General features: G+C 38.6%; 1 protein-coding gene across 4 annotated transcripts in view; it reads right to left on the bottom strand.

Moving 5' to 3' along the window:
* The window catches only part of RMDN1 (regulator of microtubule dynamics 1), a 52,037-nt gene extending 37,840 nt beyond the window's left edge, over positions 1 to 14,197 (bottom strand). For all 4 annotated transcript variants that reach the window (XR_013447805.1, XM_078072254.1, XM_036072661.2 and 1 more), the window contains exon 1: positions 13,940 to 14,197. Coding sequence is in view for 3 of the 4 variants with exons in the window: in XM_078072254.1 (XP_077928380.1) it covers positions 13,940 to 14,068 (129 nt within the window). In the remaining variant the exon portion in view is untranslated. The remainder of the gene's footprint in view (positions 1 to 13,939) is intronic.
* Positions 14,198 to 19,361: the final 5,164 nt, after the last annotated feature.

Here is a 19,361-nt window from a genome sequence, read left to right as displayed (position 1 = left end):
TGGAAGCTCAAAATTTACTTCAAATTCTTCAGTAAAACTATTTCATAGTTACATTACAGGGAGAGCATATCCTGTTAAGAAAAGATTCTTAACAATGGCTAAGGCTAACAATAGTAATTTATCTAAAAATCACAGTCATGCTAACTGCTGGACTATAAGATCTACATTTTATTTGAGGAGGTATGGATATTATAACTATGAAATAAAATATGAGATACTAATATATAACAGGTACCAATCCTAAGAACAGACAAGATGAAAAATATCAAATATGGTAATTACTACACATAAAAAATGTACATGGATTTAAAGATATCTTCAAAAGTGATCTACAAAACCCATAGTTTTGAAATAAACAATGAATAAAATAAAGAACATATCCAAATAGATTTGTAAATGGATTTTCATTATTATGGCCAGAATTCTCAAGACCGAAGGCAAAGGAGTATATGGATATCACTCCACCAATTCTTTCCTACAACAGTTTTTCTCTTTCACAAGATAGTATCATTTTCTCCCTTTCTGTTGATTCATTCCCACTGGTATAAAAACAAGCTATACTATCTTTGTTAGGTTTTTATTTTTCTCTTAAAAACAAAGAGCTTCCTCTTGAATTCACTTCTCCCTTTAGTCTCATTTTCTAACTTCTCTTTTCAGCAAAACTTTTAAAAAGTTGTCACTACTCTGTCTCTACTTCCTCTCTTCCCACTCTTGAACTCACACAAATCACTTTTATCCCCACAACACCACTGATGGTATTCCAGTTACAGTAACCAAGGACACAGCTATTTCCTATACTCAATTCTGAATCTCAGCTTCCTTGACCTATCAACGGTATTTGACAGCTGATCACTTTTTTTAAAGTTATGAATGGATGTTTAATTTTTTTTAAGATCTTACTTATTTATGTGAGAGACAGAAAGAGAAAGAGCAATGAGCAGGGGGAGGGGCAGAGGGAGAAGCAGATTCCCCACTGAGCTGGGAGCCCAATGCAGGGCTCCTATGCAGGGACTCCGGGATCATGACCTGAAGGCAGACGCTTAACCGACTGAGCCACCCAAACGCCCCTGAATGTTTAATTTTTTTACTAAAACAGCTTTAATAAGGGGCGCCTGGGTGGCTCAGTCGGTTAAGCGTCTGCCTTCGGCTCAGGTCATGATCCCAGGGTCCTGGGATTGAGTCCCACATCGGGCTCCCTGTTCAGTGGGGAGTCTGCTTCTCCCTCTCCTTCTGCCCTTCACCCCACTTGTGCACACATATGCACTCTCTCTCTCCCAAATAAAATAAAATCTTAAAAAATAAAAATAAAAGTTTTATTGAGATATAAGTGACATACTACAAACTGTACATACATAATATGTACAATTCATTAAGGCATGCATATAAACCCAGGAAACCATCACTATCACCACAGTCAAGATAAAGATATCTGCAAACCCCTCCCCCCTTTTCCTCATGCTTCTTTGTAATACATCAGCCCCTTTCATCAGCACTTGCTGTGTTCTCTCACTCTTGAAACACTTTTCACTTGGCTTTTGGAACACTACTATCATATTTTCTCCGGTTTCAACAACTGCTCCTTTTCTTTGGTTGGTTCCTCCCTGGCCAGCTATGTTTTGGGCTTTGTCCCCAGACCTTCTTTTCTCTACTTGTACCATTTTGGTGATCTCGTCTTTAAATACCATCAACGATATGCCAAAAACACACAAATGTAATATGAAGCCTGGGTTACACCTCTAAACTTCAGAATCATATATCCAGCAGCTTAATCAACATCTAGCTCCACATGAAGTACAACAGGCATCTCACATTTATTAGCCAAAAAGGTACTGTTTCCCTCAACTTTACCCATCTCACAACTTTCCCTCTCATGGTAAAGGGCAATTCTATTCTTCTTTTAGGTTAAAAAAACAAACAAGCAAACAAAAAACCTTGTAGCCATTCTCGACTTTCTCTCAGGACTCACATCTGACCCATATTTTAACTTCTCATAAGGATCTAGGGTAGGAATGAGGAATCCAACATATTCCAATTTGCTGAGTGCTTTAATTTCTTGAGCATGAATATTCAAGATATTACACACAACTGGATTCAAAACATATCAACAGCAAAGCAGGAAAACTGAATTTGACATAATCACAATTTTAACATATTTTCTGAGTTTATTCATATTTACCAAGGAGAAGCAAGATGGGGTTAGGAGCAGAGGGTATGGGGATGTGGATGTATGGTGGTGGTACTTAGAAGAAAAAGACTTAAGATATCATCAGTAAGTCTCCTGGTTCCTTATTTTTCTGGCAGATATATCACATGGTTGAAAAGTTTGCACAGACTGTTATAGTTTGAGAAAACTACACATTCAGTGTTCAATTTCCTTGCTGGTATCATGTTCAATAAACAATATCCTAGCTTTCTGAGAGGGGAAAAAATGCACTGTTGGGCAGCTGACATTTGTATTTCTTACTGTAAATTAATAAAGTGACAGTTTTCCAGTGGGACTCTGACTAGTTTGGTTAATGTAGAGCAGTTTTCTGCTCATCTGTGAGAAAATAGAAATCATGTTTCTGGAACTAAAAAAATAAATTAAAAGGATTAGGACCTAGTGACCCCTGAAGATACTAACAACTTGTGAAACTGTCTGAGACAGCTAGAATGTGCCATTTTACTTTGCACCTCCAATACTCTACAATTCCTGTCACATAAATAATTCTCAAAAAATATTTGTTAAACCAAAGAAGTAAGCTATCTGTTAGGTAGGTCTTTTCTTCAACACTAATTATACTAAATTCAAGCTAGAAGGAATTCCAAAATACAAACTCATCACTAGATGGGAAGGAATGTGTCCCTACCATCTCCCAGTTTTCCTCCTAATTTCCCGTCAGCTCCTCCTCCTCTTAAATATTGGAATTTCTCCATGGTAGGTACTAGGTCTTCTTCTTGTCTTACTATAAAGTACTTTCAACCTCTACCATGTTATCATTTACAACCATATGATAATGTCCCCTGAATCTGTATCTCCAGCTCAGACCTCAGAAGGTAAACACCAGACCTATCCAACTACTGTCTATTCTACATGTCAACTTGGCTATCTCATCAATCACCATAACTAGCCCAAAACATCTCATCTCCCTCTTTGCCATCCCCCCCAATTGCTTCTGTAGTCCTATTCCAGTAAACAGCATCACCATCCATCCTGCTGCTCTAGCCAGAAACTTGAGATCTTCCTTGACTCCTTCCTTTCAACTCCCACATCAAAGCTATCTTTTAGGTCCACTAAGTTTACATCCTTAATGTACTTTAAATGCACCCACTTATTTCCATTTCCATGATTACCACTAAAGTCCAAGCCACTAGATTTCTCACTGTGCTATACCAATCATCCCTTATCTGGTCTATAGCATCCACTCTAACCTATCCATTCTTGACCCTAGACAAAGTTATTTTTTGAGCATTATTTTGATCAAATGATTTCCCTGTTTAAAAATTTTTCATGGTTTCCTATAACCTTTAGAATAAAATGAGAGGGGCGCCTGAGTGGCTCAGTCGGTTAAGCGTCTGCCTTCAGCTCAGGTCATGATCCCAGGGCTCTGGGATCAAGACCCACATCAGGCTCCCTGCTGAGCGGAGAGCCTGCTTCTCCCTCTGCCTGCCACTCTATCTGTGCTCTCTATCTCTCTGTCAAATAAATAAATAAAATCTTAAAAAAAAAAAAAAAGAATAAAATCAGAAACACTTAACATTGTTTATATGGTTTTCTGAATCTGGTTGTAGTAAGCAGCCTCTAAAATGGCCCTAATGGGTCTGGTTCAAGATGGCAATGTAGGAGGATCGTGAACACCCATCCTCTCATGGACACACCAAATCTACAGCTACATGCCAAACAATTTCCTCTGAAAGAAACCCAAAAAAAGACTGAAGTCATACCATGCATCTTTTCTGACCACAATGTTATGAAACTAGAAATCAACCACTAAATAAATAAATAAATAAATAAATAAATCTGGAAAGGGCACAAATACATGAAGGTTGAATAACATGCTACTAAACAATAAATGGGTCAACCAGGGAATCAAAGAAGAAATAAAAAAATATATAGGGACAAATGAAAATGAAAACACAACAGTCCAAAATCTTTGGAGTGCAGCAAAAGCAGTTCTAAGAGGGAAGTTTACAGCAATACAGACCTACCTCAAAAAGCAAGAAAAATCTCAAGTAAACAACCTAACCTTACATCTAAAGAAGCTAGAAAAACAAGAACAAACAAAACCCAAATCCAGCAGGAGGAAGGAAACAGTAAGCATTAGAGCAGAAATAAATTATATAGAGACTAAAAAAACAACTGAATAGATCAATGAAACCAGGACCTGGTTCTCTGAAAGATCAACAAAATTGATAAACCTTTAGACAGACTGATCGAGAGAGAGAGAGAGAGAGAGAGGAGGGAGTCAAAATCAGAAATGAAAGAAGAGAAATAACAACTGACATCTTAGAAATACAAAGCGTTATAAGAGAATATTATGAAAAATCATATGCCAACAAACTGGACAACCCAGAAAAAATGGATATAATCTCCCAAAACTGAATTGGGATGAAATAGAAAATTTGAACAGATGGATTACCAGCGATGAAACTGAATCACTAATCAAAAAACTCACAACAAACAAAGTCCAAGACCAGATGCTTCATTCTACCCAACATTTAGAAGAGTTAATACCTATTCTTCTCAAACTTTTCCAAAAAACAGAAGAGAAAGGAAAACTTCCAAATTCATTCTATGAGGCCAGCATTATTACCCTGATACCAAAACCAGATAAAGACACTACCAAAGAGAACCCCAGACTAATATCTCTGGTGAACATAGATGCAAAAATCCTCAACAAAGTATTAGCAATCCAAATCCAAAATACATTAAAAATAATCACTCACCACAATCAAGTGAAATTTATCCAGGGATGTAAGGGTGGTTCAATATTCACAAATCAACCAACATGATACATCACATCAGTAAGAGGAAGGATAAAAACTGTATGATCATTTCAATACATGCAGAAAAAGCATTTGACAAAGTACAGCATTCATTCATGATAAAAACCCTCAACAAAGTAGGTAGAGAGGGAACATACCTCAACATAATAAAGGCCATATATGAAAAACACAGCCAATATCATTACTTAATGGAGGAAAATTGAGAGCTTTTCCACTAAGGTCAGAAATAAGACAAGGATGTCCACTCTCACCACTTTTATTCAGTATAGTACTGGAAGTCCTAGCCACAGCAATCAGAAAAGAGAAAGGAATAAAAGACATCCAAATTGGTAAGGAAGAAGTAACACTTTTACTAATTGCAGATGACAGAATACTACATGTAAAAAACCCTAAAGTCGCCAAAAAAAAAGCTACCAGAAGTGATACATGAATTCAGTAAAGTCACAAGATACAAAATCAACATACAGAAATCTGTTGCTCTTCTATACACTAATAATGAAGCAGCAGAAAGAGAAAGGAAGAAAACAATCCCATTTACAACTGCACCAAAAATAATTAAATCCCTAGAAATAAACTTAACCAAGGATGTAACGCCTGTACTCTGAAAACTATAAAACACTGATGAAAGAAATTGAAGACAACACAAACAAATGGAAAGGAGTTCCATGCTCATGGAATGAAAGAACAAATATTGTTAACATGTCCATATTACCCCAAGCAAGCTACAGATTTAATGCAATCCCTAACAAAAATATCAATAGTATTCTTCCCAGAACTAGAAAAACAATCCTAAAATTTGTATGGAGCCACAAAGACCTTAGATAGCCAAAGCAATCTTGAAAAAGAAAAACAATACTGGAGGTATCACAATTCAAGATTTCAAGATATCTTACAAAGCTGTAGTAATTAAAACACTATGGTGCTGGCAGAAAAACAGACACATAGATCAATGGAACAGAACAGAGAGCCCAGAAATAAACCCACAATTACATGGTCAATTAATCTATGACAAAGGAGGCAAGACTATGCAATGGGAAAAAGACAGTCTCTTCAACAAATGGTGTTGAGAAAACTGGACAGCTACATGCAAAAGAATGAAACTGGACCATTTGCTTACACCATACAAAAAAAAAATAAACTCAAAATGAACTAAGGACCTAAATGTGAGACCTGAAACCATAAAAATCTTAGAAGAGAGCACAGGCAATAATTTCTCTGACATCAGCCATAAAAACGTTTTTCTTGATAGGTCTCCTGAGGCAAGGGAAACAAAAGCAAAAATAAACTGTTGGGACTACATCAAAATAAAAACTTCTGCACGGCAAAGGAAACCGACAAAACTAAAAAACAACCTACTGACTGGGAGAAGATATTTTCAAATGACATATGTGATAAAGGGTTAGTATCCAAAATATATAAAGAAGTTATACAACTCAATACCCAAAAAAACAAATAATCCAATTTAAAAATGGGCAGAAGACATGAACAGACAGACATTTCTCCAAAGAAGACATACAGATGGCCAACAGACCCATGAAAAGATGCTCTACATCACTCTGCATCAGGAAAATGCTAACCACAATGAGATATCACCTCACATCTATCAGAATGGCTAAAATAAAAAACACAAACAACGAGTCTTGGCAAGGATGTGGAGAAAAAGGAACTCTCACGCACTCTTGGTGGGAATGTAAACTGGTGCAGCCACTGTGAGAAACAGTACGGAGTTTCCTCAAAAATTTTTAAATGAAATTACCCTATCACACCACTGGGTATTTACCCAAAGAATACGAAAACACTAATTCAAAAGAATAAATGCACATGTATGTTTATTGCAGCATTATTTACAATAGCCAAAATAAGGAAGCAACCCAAGAGTCCATCAATAGATGAATGAATAAAGAAAATGTAGTATATAGATAACAATGTAATATTATTTAGCCATAAAAAATAATGAAGTCTTGGAGCGCCTGGGTGGCTCAGTCGTTAGGCGTCTGCCTTTGGCTCAGGTCGTGATCCTGGGGTCCTGGGATCGAGCCCCGCATCGGGCTCCCTGCTCGGCGGGGGGCCTGCTTCTCCCTCTCCCACTCCCCCTGCTTGTGTTCCTGCTCTCGCTGTCTCTCTGTCAAATGAATAAATAAAATCTTTAAAAAAAAAAAATAATGAAGTCTTGAAATTTACAACATGAATGGATCTAGAGAGTATAATGGTTGAGCAAAATAAGTCAAAGAAACACAAATACCGTATGATTTCACTCATGTGTGGAATTTAAAAAACAACACAAATGAACAACAACAACAACAAAAAAAAAAACAGATGGTTACCAGAGCGGAGGTGGGTGGAGAGAAGGGTGAAATAGGTGAAGGGAATTAAGAGTACACTTAATCTCTATGAGCACTTAGTAATATATGAAATTGTTGAATCACTATGCTGTACACCTGAAATGAATATAACACTGTATCTTAGCTACACTAGAATTAAAATTTTTAAGAATCCATTGAAAATATCATACATCATGATCAAGTGGGATTTATTCTAGGGTACTGCAAGAAAGATTCAAAAATCTGCAAACCAGGGGCGCCTGGGTGGCTCAGTCGTTAAGTGTTTGCCTTCGGCTCAGGTCATGATCCCAGAGTCGTGGGATCGAGCCCCGCATTGGGCTCTCTGTTCAGTGGGGAGCCTGCTTCTCCCTCTCCCACTCTGCCTGCTTGTGTTCCCTCTCTCACTGTCTCTCTCTGTCAAATAAATAAATAAAATCTTAAAAAAAAAAAAAAATCTGCAAACCAATCAAGGTGACACAACAAAATGAAGGCCCCAAATCACATGATTATCTCAATAGATATAGAAAAAGCATCTGACAAAAATTCAATATCCATTCATGATAAAATTCTCAATAAAGTGGATATAGAGGGAATATATCTCAACATAATAAAGCCAATACATGGGGCGCCTGGGTGGCTCAGTTGGTTAAATATCTGCCTTCAGCTCAGGTCATGATCCCAAGGGTCCTGGGACTGAGCCCGGCATCCGGCTCCTTGCTCAGGGGGAGCCTGCTTCTCCCTCTCCCTCTGCCTGCCACTCCCTCTCTTGTGCTCTCTCGATCTCTCGCTCTGTCAAAAAAATAAATAAATAAAGGCAATACATGACAAGCTCACAGCTAGTATCATACTCAGTGGTGAAAAGCCAAAAGCTTTTCCTCTAAAATGAGAATGAAGACAAGAATGCCCACTCTCACTTTTATTCAACACGGTATTAGAAATCCTAACTACAGCAATTAGGAATAAAAAAAGAAGGAAAAGAAAAGATACCCAAATCAGAAAGGAAGAAGTAAATTTGTAGTAACATGGTATTACATATAGAAAACCCTAAAGACCTCACCCAAAAACAGTTGGAAATAATAAACAAATTCAGTAAAGTAGCAAGATACAAAATCAATATACAAAAATATATTGTATTTCTATATACTAATAATGAACTATCAGAGAAATTAAGAAAACAATCCCATTTATCATTATATCAAAAAGAATAAAATACCTAGAAATAAATTTAACCAAGAATCTGGTAAAAGACCTGTGCACTAAAAACTGTAAGACACTGATGAAAGAAACTGAAGACACAAATAAATGGAAAGATATTCCGTGCTAATGGATTGGAAGAATACTGTGAAACTGTCCATACTACCTGAAGCAATCTGCAGATTCAACGGCATTTTCAAATTCCAGTTGCACTTTTCACAGAAACAGAACAAAGAATCCTGAAGTTTGTATGGAACCACAAAAGACCCCAAATAGCCAAAGCAACCTTGAGAAGAACAAAGCAGGAGGCATCATGCTTCCTGATTTAAAAATATATTACAAAGCTACAGTAATCAGAACAGTATAGTATTCGCACACATAGATCAATGGAACAAAATAGTGAGTTCAGAAATAAACTCATGCATATATGGGCCAACTAATTTAAAATATAGGACCCAAGAATATACAATGAGGAAAAAACAGTCTTTTCAATGAGTGTCCAGAAAACTGGATAGCCACATGAAAAAGATTAAACTGGGTGCCTGGGTGGCTCAGTTGGTTAAGAGACTGCCTTCGGCTCAGGTCATGATCCTCGAGTCCCTGGATCGAGTCCCGCATCGGGCTCCCTGCTTGGCAGGGAGTCTGCTTCTCCCTCTGACCCTAACCCCTCTCATGTGCTCTCTCATTCTCTCTCTCTCAAATAAATAAATATTAAAAAAAAATATTTAAGAAAAATAAAACTGAACCACTGTATTACAGCATACACAAAAATTAACTCAAAAGGGACTAAAAACTTGAACATCAAACCTAAAACCATAAATTCCTAGAAGAAAACATAGGGGGTAAGCTCCTTGACGATGATCTTGGCAATAACTTTTTAGATTTGACACCAAAAGCAAAGGCAACAAAAGTAAAAATAAACTAGTGGGACTCCATCAAACTAAACTTCCTGTGCACGGAAAACGAAACTATCAACAAAATGTAAAGGCAACCTACCGAACTGAAGAAAAAATTGGCACATCATATATCTGATAAGGGATTAACATCCAAAATATATAAAGAATTCTCACAATTCAATAGCCAAAACAATTTAAAAAACCAGTCCAATTAAAACACGGGCAGAGTATCAGAAGAGACATTTTTCCAGAGACTTAGAGATAGCCAACAGGTACATGAAAAGGTATTCATTAGGGAAATGCAAATCAAAACCACAATGTGGTATCATCTCACACTTCTTAGAATGGTATTGTCAAAAAAACAAGAAATAATAAGTGTTGGTGAGGATGTGGAGAAGAGGAACCCTTGTGCACTGTTGGTGGGAATGTAAATTGGTGCAGCCACTATAGAAAACAGCATGAAGGGGCACTTGGGTGGCTCAGTTGGTTAAGTGACTGCCTTCGGCTCAGGTCATGATCCTGGAGTCCCAGGATCAAGTCCCGCATCGGGCTCCCTGCTCAGCAGGGAGTCTGCTTCTCCCTCTGACCCTCCTCCCTCTCATGCTCTCTATCATTCTCTCTCTCTCAATAAATAAATAAAAATCTTAAAAAAAAAGAAAAAGAAAAAAGAAAACGGCATGAAGTTTAATCAAAAAATAAAAAACAGAACTACCATATGGCCCAGCAATTCTACTGGGTGTTTATCCAAAGGTAACAGAAACAGTAACTCAAAAAGATATATGCACCCCCATGTTCACTGCAGCATTATTTACGGTTGCCAAGGCATGGAAGCAACATGAGTGTCCATCTATGAATGCATAAAACAAATGTGATATATATATATATATATATATATACACACAATGGAATATTTTTCAGCCATAAAAAGAATGAAATCTTGCCATGTGTGACAACATGAAGGGACCTTGAGGGCATTATGCTAAGTGAAATATGTCAGACAAGAAAGACAAATGCAGTATGATCTCATTGTGGAATCTAAAACAAAAGCCAAACTTATAAATAGAGAACAGATTGGTGGCTGCCAGAGGGGGAGTAGAAGGGGGCTGGTTAAATGTGTGAAGATGGTCAAAAAGTATAAACTTCCAGTTATAAAATAAGTTCTAGGATGTAATGTACAGCACGATAACTACAGTTAATAATACTGTATGTATATTTGGAAGTTACTAAGAGAGTAAATCTTAAAAATTCTCATCAAGAGAAAAAAACTGTAGAGACAGATGTTAACTTTACTAATTGCGGGGATCATCTGGCAATATGCACAAATATTATAATATTATATCATTGTGTCATACACCTGAAACTGTTACATGTCAATTATATCTCAACTTAAAAATATACAGATAAATTAATTAAAATGGCCCCAAATGATTCCTGCCTTTTGTCAGGGCCCAGGGCAGGCTGCCTCAAAATGTAGCACAATGGTATACTGATTATTCTGAATTGAAGCTATTTGGGAAACTGCTGGTGCAAGAACACTGAGACCCTCCTCTGACTCCCTGAAAACAGGAAATAAATCTCCCATATGAAAAATACCCTTCCTGTACTAAGAAGTAAAAAGACATCCTCATCACCAGAGATAAGGACGTTAAAACCCAGAAAGCAATAGAAACAAGCCTTTGTTACCAATCTACTACCTCAGCCTAAATTATACTTAAAATTCCTTACTAAATAAAGCTCCCAAACATCTGTTTTCTTTATCCTGCCAGTTCCTCACAAATTTATTATGCCTAAAATGTATAAAAACTGCCTGCCTTGGTCATTTCTTTCGGTCTCAATTTCATCATTGGACATCCGTGCACACATAATAAAACCCTGGTTTTTGTTCCTGTTGTCTCATGCAGTTTAATCCCTAAACCAGCTGGAAGAATCCTGGGAAGAAAGATTTCTCCCTTCTGTACTTCTAATATTCACTCCTTTGTGTAATTCCCTTCCCTTAAATGTAGGCTGGACTTACTGGCTCTCTTTAAAAAAAACAGAATATGCAAAAGTGAACGGATGTTACTTCAAGATTAGGTTATAAATGAACTGGACTTCCATCTTTGACACTCATTCTCTCATGTGTTTTCTTTGATTGCTTGCCTGCCCTGGGGGAAGCCGCTGTGTCTTAAGGCAGCCCTTTTGAGAAGCCTTCTAGGTGAGTACAAAGGCCTGCCTACAACTACATGAGCGAGGTTATAGGCATAACTTTCCCTCTACCTCTAAATTGAGCCCTCAAATGAAACCTCAGCAGCCGAATAGCTTGATTCAATCCTTATGAGAAACCTTCTGCCAGAGGCATCCAGCTAAGCCTGGATTTGATAACCAAAACACAATGAGATTATGTTTGCTGCTTTAAACCATTAAATTGTGCAATAATCTGCTATGCAGTAATAGATAACTAATAAACTGGTACTTGCCTGATTTTTCAGCCCCGGTTTATATCAGTTTATTCTCCCATTTCAGGCTCCATTCATAATTTCAGGTCCTCAAAAATACCACTTTTTCTTACCTTAGGGCCTGTATCATGCTACTCTCTCTACTGGAATATTTTTTTGTCCTCATATTCCCACTATTCTTTAACCTCCAATCATTCTTTATATCTCATCTCTAATTGCTCACACTTTTCCCCTTCCTCCCTTCAAGATCAGGTTAGGTATAACTTTGTTTCTCTTTTCCCAACACTTTGCATTAATTACATTTACTCAACTACCTTTCCTTCTTATCTGTAAGATCAATGAGGAAAAGTGTTTCTATTTCTTATGTTCAATGTATCTCCAGAGCTTAGAACAGAGCCTTGTTCACAGTAAGCACTCAGTACAAATCTGCTGAAAAATAAACATTCAGGGGCGTGGGAGGATGGGTTAGCCTGGTGATGGGTATTAAAGAGGGCACGTTCTGCATGGAGCACTGGGTGTTATACGCAAATAATGTATCATGGAACACTACATCAAAAACTAATGATGTAATGTATGGTGATTAACATAACATAATAATAATTTAAAAAAAAGAAAAATAAACGTTCAGAGAAGTGTTTTTTAACACAGATTACATATAGAAAGAGACAGAAAAATGAAACCTCAGCCACTCAGCAGTTGCCCCCAATCTCAACAAACTCCTGGAAAATATCTCCAATTCAACTTACTAACATCATGCTGAGAGAAAGGTTTAGGAACAAGAAAACAAATAATGAGGGCTACAAAAACCCATGAAAAACTTGGAAATTGTAATATTAGTTCCAACTCCCCCAAAATTCAATATATCTAGGGAAGAATGTTTTTCACTGCCTTTGGCTTAGAGTGGAGTTTTATTACTTAAAAATCTTTCTAGTCTCTCTTGATCTTGATTTTTTTCTATCCTTTTCTATCTCCTCCAGTTCTCAGTTTTTTAGCACAGTGGCTATATGCAATACATGTAGATATCCTACCTGCCATCAAATCCAACATATTTCTGGCTGTGTGACTTGGATACATTACTTAACCTTACTTCAGTTTCCCCTTCCAAAAAATGGTTAAAATAACAGTTCTCACTTCATAGGATAGAAATGGAGATTATATGAGATAACGCTCAATGCAATGCCTGGTTATAGTAAAACTTCAAAAATGTTAGCCCTCATTATCTAAATGATGATCACCCCACTAAAATGGAACTTTTAACTCACCAATGCTCTAATTTGGGAACTTGAGGCTAACTAGTTTCATACCTAGTACCCCTCCCATCCCTCTGCCTATATCTTTTAACATCTCCCCATCTGACTATAAGCATTTTGGAGGATAGCAATCAAGCCTGTCTTTCATTACCTGTTGCCCTAACAGCCCCCCATAACCCTGAACATAGCAGGCAGTCAAAAATGTGTATTTTAGAGTTCAAAATAATTAAACACCTAGTTCAAATAATACTTATCATATGCACTATTGCCAACCGTCACTCTCTAATCCTCTTTCATAACTAGATAAACCAAGGCCCACGAACGGTCTAATAGAAAAGCCAAAACTGGGATGACAATCCAACATCCTTCCTTAACATTATGCAGATAAAACAAAGGGCTCAAATTTTAAACCTAAATAGTACAAAATCTCTGCTTCTAAGTCGTAATAATTTTCAAAATCACACCACAAACTTTTCAAAGTCTGGTAGACTAAGAGCCTCAGGTGCTGTACAGTATCGCCAAAGTAAATTTTCACAGCGGTCAAGGTTCCAAGACCCCCAACCAAGGTTCTGTTTTCACAGAGGAAAGACGGGCAGGAACCCCGGATTCTCGGGGGAGAAGGGTTGAGGGGGAGCTCATTCCCCCTCCGACCCCAGTTTTCAGAGAAGAAAGTAGCCTTGAGAAAGGGAGAGGACCTGTCCCTTGCAGTCACCTGAAGAGCTCCAGGAACACCTGGCCCTAAGTACCTGCCTCAGTTCACCACATTCCCCAAGGTGATACGGAGCAGCCCGGCTGAAGAAGTGGGTGCCGGAACCCAGCCAGTAGTGAGGGGAGCGGAGTCAGGGCGGCGGGGGTACCTCAGAGCCGCGGAGTCGCCAAGTACAGCACAGTCCGCGGCTGCCAGCAACACCTCTCGAGAGCCAAGGTCCGGGAAAGACGGCACGTGCCCAAGGGAGAAAGTGCCAGAGGCGAGCGGCCAGCGCCATGACCAAAAACTCGCGGACTGACCCTTCACGCCTTTGGGCCCCTATGGAGCGCAGCAGAGCGAAAGTCTCTCCAGTCCTTCCCAAGAAAACCGCGACTTCCCTCTTCCAGGCCGCCTCTTCCGCTAAGCGATTTCCGGTCCACAGGTTCAGGGGGAGGGAAATACCCGGTGGGGGGGGGAACTTAGCGGCCCTTTCGCGCCTGCGCCCAGAGGACTGTTCCCGTGATGCTGTCGGGTTTTTGCCGGTACTTTGTGGGGGCTCTCCTGGCTTTGGCATAAGATTAATCACCAGAACAGAATTGAAAGTTCTCTGATAGCCCGATAATTTAAGTATGCAAGAAAAAAAAAAGATTATTATTTATAATTCTCTGCTGCCTTCAAAGATAGGGTAATAGAGGGTCCTTTTGGGAAATAACTAATTGGAAGAATTAAGCTGTTCCACATAAAGAAAGCAAAGAAGAGGGGCACCTGGGTGGCTCAGTCAGTTAAGCGGCTACCTTCTGCTCAGGTAGTGATCCCAGGGTCCTGGGATGGAGCCCCTCCTAAGGCTCCCCGCTCAGCGGGGAGTCTGCTTCTCCCTCTCCCTCTGCTGCTCCCCCTGCTTGTGCTTTCTCTCTGTCAAATAAATAAAATCTTGAAAGAAAGAAGAAGGAAAAAGAAAGAAGAAAGAAAGAAAGAAAAAGGAAAGAAGGAAGGAAGAAGCAAAGAAGAGATTGTTAGGAGGAGGAGTTCTGGGGGGAAAGAGAAGCCAGAGAAGATAAACAAAGAATGTGAAGCCCAAGCTGGTCTTAGTACAAAACGATGTGGGGGCGCCTGGGTGGCTCAGTCAGTTGAGTGTCTGCCTTGTGCTCGGGTCATGGTCCCAAGGTCCTGGAATCGAACCCCAGGTCCGGGCTTCCTACGCAGAGGGGAGTCGGCTTCTCCCTCTCCCTCTGCCTGCCCCTCCCCCTGCTTGTGCTCTCTCTCTCTCTCTCTCTCTCTCTCTCTCGCTCTCGCTCTCTCTCAAATAAATAAATAAAATCTTTGAAAAAATGGGGGAAAACAAAAAAATAAATAAAATGATGTGGACAACAAAGGGAAAAGAAAAAAAATTAAACTTTCTTACAACTTACAGCCCATTGATAAGTACCTTCTTCAAGGAGCTTAGCTGCCTCAGGCAACCGTAGTTTGACATTAGCCCAACCTCTAAGACACTATAAAAATCCCTTTGGAAACTTCCTTTATCTCTACCTACACCCCACCCCCCCCACCCCCAAGATATATGTATATATGTTAGCAATCATCCTCAAAACAGAAGGCACACTAATATACATCTGAAGGGTCTCATGACTAAGGTTTTACCAGACAGTATTAAATGACCTTTTCCTAACAACAGCTAGCCCTTCAAGGTCCTGGAAACCTTGCTTCCAAATTCCTTAGAGACTTACCTATCCCTAAACCCCTCCCAACTTGAAAGTATATAATCAGCCACTCCTTACGACCCCAGACAGCTCTGTCTGCCCATGGGTCCTGTGCCTGTGCTTTAGTAAAACCACCCTTTTTGCACTGAAGTCGTTTCAATAATTTTTTCTGTACTGTTTGCTCACAAACCACAACATTTCACTTCAGAAAAGACTAGGGAGAGGAGGCCTCTTGAAAGAAAGTTGATGCCCTTGTTTGCCATGGGATGTGTGGTACAAAGCCCCTGGCTTCCCCTCAAAATATTTAGTAAGATTGATACCTCTCACCAGAGTGGAATATTTTTGGAAGGAGTGAAGAGGTTTTGAATCTTACTTCAGGATTGATGTGGGTGAAAACACAAGCTGCAAATGGAGTACATACTATCTGGATTACATAACATTTTTTATGGGCAATAAGGGAAGATAATCACAGTTTTTTAAAATTAGGTTGCATTTATGTAGTACCAATATAGTATTACATAGTGTAATAACACATACTTATTTCATTTGTTCTTCCCAACTACCTTGTGAAATAATGGTTATGCCAAATTAATTAACAAAAGAACTGTAGCTCAAAGAGATTTATTAACCAAGGATACATAGGTAATAGGTATTGTTGGAAGACTAGAAGACTAGAATCCATGTCTTTGAACTCCAAGTCCAATGCTTTTATATGATTGCTGCCTCCACCACTTCCCATTAAATCAGCCACATTTCTTTACAATTGCATCAGTAATATCCTTATTTCCTTTGTTTTTAAAGTATATTTTAAAAAGCATATAGAGTCTCTTCTTAACTTTTTTTGAACCCTGGTCTTTTTTTTCCAGAGGGAACCATTTTTATATATTTCTACTGGTAGTTACCTCAATATTCCTAAATAATATGTTCATATAACTAGGTGCCATGAGAATCCTGAAATTGAGTTTCTGATATCTTAGCCAGAGTAAATTTTTTCAAAGATTTTATTTTTAAGTAATCTCTACACCCAACATGGGGCTCAAACTGACAACCCTGAGATCAAGAGTGATGTGCTCTACCTACTGTGCCAGTCAGGAACCCCAACCAGAGTGAGATGTTAACGAAATTTTCTATTTTGAAAAAAAATTTAGATCCTTAGAAAAGTTGCAGGAACTCCCATTTCTTCACCTAGATTCAGCCGTTGTTAGCATTTTGTCACATTTTGCTTTATCTTTCTTTACATATATTACATATAATATACATATTATATTCCAATTATTATGTTTTGTTGTTAAATCTTTTGAGAGTAGATTACAGACTGTCTCTCTCTCTTTTTTTTTTAAGATTTTATTTATTTATTTGACAGCTTGTTTGGAGGTTCTAGCAGGGGAACTCAGCAGAGAGACACAGCGAGAGAGGGAACACAGGCAGGGGGAGTGGGAGAGGAAGAAGCAGGTTTCCCGCAGAGCAGGGAGCCCAATGCGGGGCTCGATCCCAGGACCCTGAGATCATGACCTGAGCTGAAGGCAGATGCTTAATGACTGAGCCACCCAGGCGCCCCTCAAAGATACTCTCTTATTTAGTCCCAGTACAATTATCAAATTCAGGAAATTGAAATTGACTGAATACTATTATTTAATATACAAATTTTGCTTATTGTCCCAAAGCTGTCCTAGATTGCAACCTCTTTTTCCCCAAATCAGATCAAATCCTGATTATAGGGTGCCTGGGTGGTTCAGTCAGTTGAGTGTTCTGCCTTTGGCTCAGGTCATGATCTCAGGCTCCTGGGATTGAGTCCCACATCCATCGGGCTCCCTGCTGAGCAGGGAGCCTGCTTCTCCCTTTCCCTCTGTGTGCTCTTTCTCTCTCTCTCCCTTGAATAAATAAATAAAATCTTTAAAAAAACCAAATCCTGATTATATGTTTATGTGCTGCATTTAACTGTCATGTTTCTTTAGTTTCTGTAAGTATGTAATATTTCTCTCTTGGCTCCAGGCACACTATCTTCTCTTTCCTACAATGAGCTATAGTCTCTCTGTCAGGATTCCTTCCCATTCCGCTATCTTGGCACCCTCCCCCTTGCTCCCATCCCACTCCACTGTTTCTTACTTAGCTAATTTCAATTCATCTTTCCTTTTTTTTAATTTTATTTTTTTCAAAGATTTTATTTATTTGAGAGAGAGAGACAGAGAGAGCATGAAGGGGGAGGGGCAGAGGGAAAGGGAGAAGCAGACTCCTCACTGAGCAGGGAGCCCCAACATGGGGCTCGATCCCAGGACCCTGAGATCATGACTTGAGCTGAAGGCATATTGGGTACTAAAAATATAAAAATATAAAAAATATAAAACCATTCCCTTGTCTCTATTTCTTTCCCTATTTTAGTAGAGCCAAAAGTCAGGAAGGTTAGGTATGGATATGGATATGTATTCTTGAAATTTTGAAACTTGCAACTAAATTAGTGGTATCTGAGGACATTCACTTAAATGTAAAATCAGGATCAAAAGTAAAACAAAAAGTTGTTTTTACAACCTTCAGTAAAAACAAAATAAAGCCCTTCTCTTCCTTCTCCCCACTGTCCTCCAACCACAAAAGTCTTGTTTCTGTCCCTGCAATTTGCTAAGTCTCTTTCTGTCTTTGTCTATCATTTCCCTGATCTCAGATCTTTGCATGACTTGCTCTTTCTTATTTTTCAGGTTTCAATCAAATATCACTGCCTTAGAGAGATTTTCCCTCTAAAACACCTCCCGTTTGGGGCACCTAGCTGGCTCAGTCGGTAGAGCACATGACTCTTGATCTCAGGGTTGTGAGTTTGAGCCCCATGGTGAGAACAGAGATTACTTAAAAATAAAATCTTAGAAACAAAACAAAACAAAAACCTCCCATTATCCCCAAGGCCCTCCCTATCACATTACCCTGTATTACTTTCCTCGTGGTACTTATGACTATCTGAAATCATCTCATTTGTTTTTAATAACTTATTATTTGTTCTCCTTCTAGGATAGAAACTTCTGTCACTAGTTAATCACAAGTCTAGAAGAATGCTTGGCACATAGTAGGCATCCAGAAGGTGTTCAATAAATAAATGAATGAATCTTCACTTGCACTGATATAATTATTTAAAAGTGTTTCATTTGCATTTTTTGGATTAAGTCTTTTTTTTTTTTTTTTTTTACTTAGGAAAGTCCTCACTTGTTTCATTTTCCATGGTCTTCTGCAATTTATTTTTTTAAGATTTTATTTATTTATTTGAGAGAGAGATAGTGACAGAGAGCAGGAGCAGGGGGGAAAGGGAGAAGCAGGTTCCCTGCTGTGGAGCTCTATCCCAGGATCCCAGGATCATGACCTGATCCGAAGGCAGACACTTAACCTACTGAGCCACCCAGGTGCCCCTGTCTTGTGCAATTAAAAAATATATATCTTTTGCCCATTTTTCTATTTTTTAAAAATCAATTTATACTTTAGATACTAACCCTTTAATATCAGCGTTGTGGCAAATATTTTTACTCGTGTGTTTGCCTATTGATTTTGTCCCTGTTTTCCTTGGGCAGAAGTTCTCAATTTCTAGTAGTCAAATGTAGCAATATTTTCCGTAGTAGTTTGTTTTGTAGGCAGCATCAAGTAGCCGTCAAGCAGGATGCTTTGAAATTAGTTTACTTAGAATTTGTGACTTCAGGCAAGTAGACTAATACTCAGCTACCAAATTTCAAGTTACTCAATCACAGTTTTCTCATTTGCGAAATGGGGTTAATGGCACTAACTACGTCACAAAATTGTGAGAATTAAATGAGATTCGGATGTAAAATGAGTCGGGTAGTGTGCACTTTGGAAACGCTTTAAATAAGAATGGTTAGGAGTTTGCATTTCACTACCCTCATGATGATTTTTTCCTGGTTTCAG

The sequence above is a fragment of the Halichoerus grypus genome, chromosome 5 (genome assembly GCF_964656455.1).
Source record: "Halichoerus grypus chromosome 5, mHalGry1.hap1.1, whole genome shotgun sequence".
In the NCBI taxonomy this organism is placed as follows: Eukaryota; Metazoa; Chordata; class Mammalia; order Carnivora; family Phocidae; genus Halichoerus; species Halichoerus grypus.
Note: the sequence above shows the minus strand (reverse complement) of the source record. Positions and strands in the feature narration are given on the sequence as shown.